Source organism: Colias croceus, chromosome 12 (assembly GCF_905220415.1).
Source record: "Colias croceus chromosome 12, ilColCroc2.1".
Classification (NCBI taxonomy): Eukaryota; Metazoa; Arthropoda; class Insecta; order Lepidoptera; family Pieridae; genus Colias; species Colias croceus.
This window is the reverse complement of record NC_059548.1, coordinates 11,134,351-11,141,799: the sequence shown is the minus strand read 5'-3', so window position 1 is coordinate 11,141,799 and position 7,449 is coordinate 11,134,351. Positions and strand designations below refer to the sequence as shown.

Sequence of the window (7,449 nt, the reverse complement as noted above, 5' to 3'; positions counted from 1 at the left end):
AGAGATTACAAAATTATTTTATGAAACGAAATTTTCTTTTAAACCTATCTGCATCTTCGGAAGATTTATTAAGGGTAAATAAGGTAAGGTTAGGTAAAAAATAATAATATATAATCGAATATGATGAATATTGCATCATTGCACGCTTGATAAAATACTTAATAGTTAATTAATGTTATTCCTGGATAATCTGCTTTGTTAATAACTAATTATTAAGGTAATGCAGAGGTCGTTAGCTAATGTAATGCGTCTGCATTATATTAGGGATCTTCCTAATTATCGATATTTAATGAAATGTTATAAATTATTTTAATAGTATAAAACTGGCGTATAATTGAGTATAGCATCATTCAGTGAACATCCCTTACAGTGATAACATCGAACAAAAAATATTTAGAACGATGAAGAAAATAGTAAGTTACTCAAAAAATATTAATCATTTGTTATCTAAGTCTGTTTTTAAATTTATATTTGTTATCTAGTTTCTTTGGAATACATAGTTATGTCGGGGCAACCCGCAGTACATGCATGTGATATCGTATTTGTTAACGCAGCATAACTACGGCCACCCTGCATCGCCTTAATGCATTTTGTATAATTCTTAGAACATAGATTGCAGCGTTGCATTTTTGTTTAACGATAAGTTTATAGTTTAAGTTTTCATTCTGGATGTAGAGAGCACATATTAAAGACGTTTAAATTAAATCTTGTCTTTTTAAAAAACGTCCTTCGGTCCGTCGAAATTTGAGTGGCGCAGCCGGTAGGATACTCGATAATATCCTGCTGCCGAGCTAACACTATAGCCTATAAAAGGATCTGTGATAGTGCGGTGCTTGTACGAGTATCCTCGAACCAAATAAATAACTCTCCCGCGACGCGTACGCGTAAAACTCAATCGCTGAAGTGAAACGCGTACTGTGACCTCAAGGACGAGCATCCAGGATCATAAGTGAAGGACATGGGAGCGAGCAGTCTGTGAGTAAACCTCTTCACTCCTGTTTTTCACATTCCCTGTTTTCACGAAATCCCCGACCCAAAATAGTCGGCCTAATCATTACGATTATTTGATTTTGTTCGTTACAATTATCGTGATAAGTCGTAATTTTTAGTGTTTAATTTTAAGTGTTAGTTATTAGTAAAAAAATAGTGTTATCTTTATTATATTTAGAGTTTTAATCGCTAAAACTTTATCTTTATTACATTTAGAGTTTTAATCGCTAAAACTAACTAAAAGAACCAAAATGGAAGAGATTAAACTCATACCAAGAGAAATACTATGTATCATCCCCAAATTTGATGGAGATGAAAAACTGTTAAACCTATTTATCAATAAAAGCGAATACATTATAAGATCATTCCAAGATGCGAACAATAACGCACAAAACTTATATGTATATCATGCCATAACGAGTAGGCTTATCGGTAAGGCAGCTTCACTGCTTAGTGATTACCAAAATATAACTTCATGGACTGAATTAAAGGAAATACTTACCCAACATTTCGGAGACCCGCGATCGGAAGAATGTATCGCACTAGAATTAGAAGGGTTAAAAATAAAACAAGGTGAAAGTTACATACAGTTTTGCCACAGAATACAAAATGTTAAAAGCTCCCTATTTTCAAAAGTAAACCGCCTCACGGATGAAGGAGTTAAAGCCGCGAAGATGATCATATACAATAATACTGCGTTAAATGTTTTTCTGTACAACCTCCCGGAGGACATGATCCGGATTGTTAGATTAAGGGGTTGTACAAACTTAGAAAATGCACTTAGCGTAGTTACAGAAGAAGTAAATTTTATACAACAATATAACGCAAAGATTAGTAAGCCAAAACCTATAACTCAAAACACTTTCCAAAATCCATTAAAACCTAATTTTAGTACGATGCCTTTAAATCAAAACTTTAAATACGGCAGTCCTCAACAGCCAATTGGTTATAGACCGAATTTCGCTCAACAACCTCGACCAAATTTAATGCAACCACCTCGACCAAATTTTATTCAACAGTTAAGGCAAACACCACAAGCCCAAGGCTATAAATTTGGCACACAATCTAATAATAACCACCAATTGCGACCTTTTCAAAATTCCGGTTATAAATTTGGAATCCCAAATCAACAAACAGCCCAACCTCGTTTTAAATTTGGCATACAACATGCCCAGGCACCGAACCCCGGCTTAAATAGCGATGTATCAATGCGTACGGCACCTATGAGGCAAAACGTAACTCATAATCTGTACTACTGCGATGAGCCAAATTATGAAAATTACGATAACTCCACATTAGATTATAACGAAGACGCCGCGAACGATTTATACGAATTTACCGATCCGGAAGTAACTGAAAGCAATTTTAATGACAATAACGAATTTCCTGTTACCGGCCTCCAACGAGACAGTGAAATAATAAATTTAAATTATTGCGACAGCATCTTAAAATTACCACATATTATAGTTCCCGAAATAAAAGCAAAGTTTCTCATAGATACAGGTAGCAGTCGTTCCTTTATAAGTCCGGCCAAAGCAGAAGAATATTTTAGAGACCATAAACAGTATGAACAATTTACAGTTGTTAGTACACATGCGCAAAGCACTCATGATGAGGTTATAGTAATTCCGTTATTAAAAACTTTTAGAAGCTCACTTTCCCACAAATTTTATGTATACAATGTAGACAGTAAGTATGATGGATTAATCGGATCTGATTTACTTAAGACGCTAGATGCAAATATCGATATGAAGCACCAAGTTTTAGAAACATTTAACGCCAAAATACCGATTATATACAACCCTCCGTTAAAAATCACCTTAGAGCCTCGATCAGAAACTAGAGTATCAATTCCAACTAACTTTCAGAAAGGTGACTCTATATTAGATTTTCAGACTTTTCGTGAAAGCGTTCGTATGCCAGCAGCAATAGTTGACGTGTCAATGAAAGTTAATGTAGATGAAAAGGAGCGAAATCTTCAAAAACACTTAACCGATGCAACAGACGAAATAGTAAAAGTTAGTAACGATCAGGCTGGAACATGTGACCCGCGACCCCTGACGCCGAATACAATTTCGTCTGATTCAGACCGAACAGTGCCTATTACTAAAAATAATTGCCCGAGGTCCCCATATTCGATTCCGTCACTCGATAGTAGTACAATAACCGCGGAAAGCAGCACCTTGACCGCGTCTAGCAATAATAGCAAAAATACAGATACGGTTCACTCAGCTCGCGATCTTGATACGGAAGGCATACTGATTCTAGATGAAGCTGTAGATTGTAATAAACAATTAACTCAACAAATTGTAAAAGATCACCACAAACATACAAAATTTTTAAACAAATATCTTAAAGACAAAATTATTCATAAGAAACAGGTTATTAAGGATAAGCATGGCGGTGAAAATAATTTTAACATAGACATAGGAGATTCAGTTTACATTAAAGGAGTTAACACGAGATGTGCTATAGATAAGCCTAGGTATCAGAAAGCGATAGTCACGGGACCGATCCATAAAAATATTGTGCCAGTAACGACGCACAATCGTGAAACTAAAGTTCCCATTAAAAACATTAAGCGTCCTCCACAGGTTACTAATTTTGGCGATCCACGTGATCCAAAACCAGGGTCTTCAACTGCACCAGATTAAACGGAACCCCGGAATACTACCTCTCCGTGAAGGCTATGCAGTCGTCAGCAATGACACATGGAGAGTTATTAAGGTTTTAGATTTAAAGTTAATATATGAAGATTTAGAATTTAATATAAATAGTTATCTATCATTTAGAAATCAGGTTCATAGTTGTATTGATGTAAAAGCATTAGGTTCCGATTTTATTACAACAGAATTACAAACAGATTATCATATGAATTATACTATTGATAAATTTGAACAATTAATTCCGTCTTCTAGATCTAAACGTGGTTTATTAAATCCACTTGGTTCAGTTATAAAAATTATTACCGGTAACCTCGACAACGAAGATGCTATACAATTTGAAAACACTATTGAAAAATTAAAGACTAAACAAGACTCTATAATACATAAGATGACGATCGTTACTGAGATGGTGGGTTCGTTATTAAATGTAGCTGAAATATCTAATAACAATTTCATTGCAATCCAGAATAAGCTAAATGTAATTGATTCGCTTTTAAATGACACAAATTTACATCAAAGGACTAATGAAATTATACATACATATTCTGCATTCTTACATAATTTTATGTCTCTTTACGTTAGATTAAGTGAAATAGAAACTGCTGTAGCTTTTAGTAAAATTAAACTTTTACACCAATCTGTTGTAGATACTAAGGAATTATTACTTTTATTAAAAAACATTGAAACTAGCTCTAAGTTGCCATTTCCAGTAAATTTAGATAATGTTCTTAAAATTGAACAATTAATAGAAGTACAAACTTATGTAAAACAAAGTCAAATAAAATTCGTAATGACTATTCCGTTAATTACTGACGACATTTATTCATATTTTAAAATAATACCTTTACCTATATTTAACGAAGAAAAAGGTCAGACTTCCCTTATCCTACCCAAATACCCATATGTCCTTGTGAAGGGGTTGAAAACCATGCCACTTTCACAACCATGCAAAGAAATAGATGAAGACCGGTTCCTATGCCCGGAAATACTGACATCAACATTATATAAAGACGATTGTTTAGCTGATCTTTTGCGGCTATCTACAAATGTTTCCAGTTGTCAGCCGATTCCCATTTCCATAGATGACGTGAAAATCGACAATGTTCTGCCAAATAGATGGATACTATACGTAAATGTGGAAACAGTACTTACCAAGGTCTGTAAAAACGAGGTAACCCAAGAATTCCTTCATGGTACCTATTTATTGACGTTAGACGAGACTGGCTGTTACGTGAAAATCGGAGATATAACACTAAAGAAATATGAAGTAAATGGAATTGATATTATATACCCAAGTTTACCAAAAATTATATTACCAAATTTGATGAACTTCCCGACCGACAGGAAGCCTGTTAACCTGAAGGGTGCAAATTTAACTGACATAAATATGCTTAGGCATTTAATTGAAAATAGTGAAAATAGTGAAAACCAGTTTAGTAGTACAGTGAATAGTGCCGTCGGAGTGATTAACATTATAACTTTTGTATTAATCGTAATTATAATTGTAATTGTGGTAGTAATTAAGTCTAAATTAAGAAAAATATGTATTCAAGAAAATCCTTCAGATTTTCTTGAAACTGAGGATGGAGGAGTTATGTCGGGGCAACCCGCAGTACATGCATGTGATATCGTATTTGTTAACGCAGCATAACTACGGCCACCCTGCATCGCCTTAATGCATTTTGTATAATTCTTAGAACATAGATTGCAGCGTTGCATTTTTGTTTAACGATAAGTTTATAGTTTAAGTTTTCATTCTGGATGTAGAGAGCACATATTAAAGACGTTTAAATTAAATCTTGTCTTTTTAAAAAACGTCCTTCGGTCCGTCGAAATTTGAGTACATACATAATATTTTTTTTTTGTGACTTGTGTACTTTCTTCATCTTCATCATCTTTATTTTGTGTTTATTTTGTGTTAATTTATATTTTATTCCTTTCAGATGTTATGCGTTTTGGTTTGTATAGCGATGATTGAAGCTAAACCATTCTTTTGGAAGAAGTTCTGTTGTAAACCTAAATTGGGGTTAAGTAGGGGATTCTTTTATCGGCCTCAGTTCAGACCTGCTTACGGCGCTGGATTCCAAATCGGTGGAGGCTATGAAAACGGGATAGGATTGGAAAACGTTGTCGCTGTATTTCCCTCCGTTCCCGTTCCGATCGGCGGCGGGATCGGCCCTGTAGTGGGAGGCGGTTTCTGCCCCCCACCCTGTCCACAAATAAACATGGGTATAAATAATGGCCTTGGACCTGCACCTGGTATGGGTATGAATCCTGGTATAGACCAAGGATTTGGAATGAACGTAAACACTGGAATAGACCAAGGATTTGAAATGTCCGTGAACGGTGGAATAGACCAAGGATTTGGAATAGATGTAAATAGTGGAATAGGACAAGGAATGAATGTTAATTACGGAGCTGGACCCGCACCTGGCATGAACATTAATTGTGGAATTCCCCCTACACCTGGAATGGACGTTAATTATGGAATAGTTCCTGGATCTGGAATGGATATCAATAACGGTTTTGGTCCTGGACCTGGCATGGATGTTAATACTGGCCTTTGTCCTGAAAAAGATAATGCGAGTAAGGGCCCTGCAACTGGAACGACTGGTAATAATGGATTGAATCGACCTTCGACAATTTATAATAACAATGGAGCACCTGGTGCTGGAGCGGGTGTTAACGCTGGCTTACGTCCTAATGCTGGCGCGGGTGTTAATAATAATAATGGAAATGCACCTAATGTTGGAATGCATCCTAATGCAGGCATGGGTGTTAATAATAATAATGTAAATGTACCTAATGTTGGAATGCGACCTAATAGCGGAATGGGTATAAATACTGGCTTTGGAGCTAATAATAATAATGGAAATGCGCCTCAAAATGCTGGTATGGGTGTTAATAACAATAATGGATATGCACCTAATGCTGGAATAGGTGTTGGTGCCGGCATAGGAGTTAATAGTAATCATGGAAATTCACCTAATGCTGGAATAGGTTTTGGAGCTGGCATAGGAGTTAATAGTAATAATGGAAAGTTACCGAATGCTGGAATAAGTGTTGGCGCTGGCTTAGGAGTTAATAATAATAATGGAAATGCACCTAATGGCGGAATAGGTTTTGATGCTGGCTTGGGTGTTATTGCTAATAATGGAAATGCACCTCATAACGCTGGAGTGGGTGTCAGCGCTGGAATCGGACATGGTATCGGACTTGGCGTCAATGCTGGAATCGGTCATGGTATTGGAATAGGTGCCAATGCTGGAATAAATACCAACGGTGGAGCCGCTCCTGGCGCCGGATCGGGCGTCAATAGTGGCGCGCCTACAGACAATAGTGGACCAGCCCTTACACCATTCTCTTCTGGTGCGGCATCTGGATATCAGCAGGGCAGTTCAGGAGCGAGCGGCCACGCAGAACAGGCAGCTCATGCCGCGGGAGCTGCTGGATGCAACAATGTTGGAGCACATCACAACCAAGTTACATCTGTAAGTTTAAATAATTTACTGAAAACAAAATCATTAAGACACATATTTTTTGGTATCCCAGTTTCACTTCTCAAGAATGAGTTTCACATGTTTCCTTCATTTTTAATTCCTAATTTCGTGTTATTGTTTTTCAGATCCATCAAGAAGAGAGCAGCTCGAGTCACGATGTAGGAGCCGGAGTTGCCGGCGCGGCAACTGGCTCCGGGGCCGCCTCCTCCGCCGGTTTTTCCGCAGGCTTGTCCGCTGGTGGCTCCTCCAACCAAGCCGGAGGTGCAGCTCACCTTGCGGCTGGAATCCACTGA

At 36.9% G+C, this 7,449-nt stretch overlaps 1 protein-coding gene across 1 annotated transcript; it reads left to right on the top strand.

The window, feature by feature from the left end:
* Positions 1–369: 369 nt before the first annotated feature.
* Positions 370–7,449, top strand: LOC123696258 (fibroin heavy chain-like). The gene is made up of 3 exons (XM_045642329.1): positions 370–413; positions 5,600–7,147; positions 7,282–7,449. Exons 1-3 carry the CDS (start codon positions 402–404, stop codon positions 7,447–7,449), a joined length of 1,728 nt encoding a protein of 575 aa, XP_045498285.1. The 5' UTR covers positions 370–401.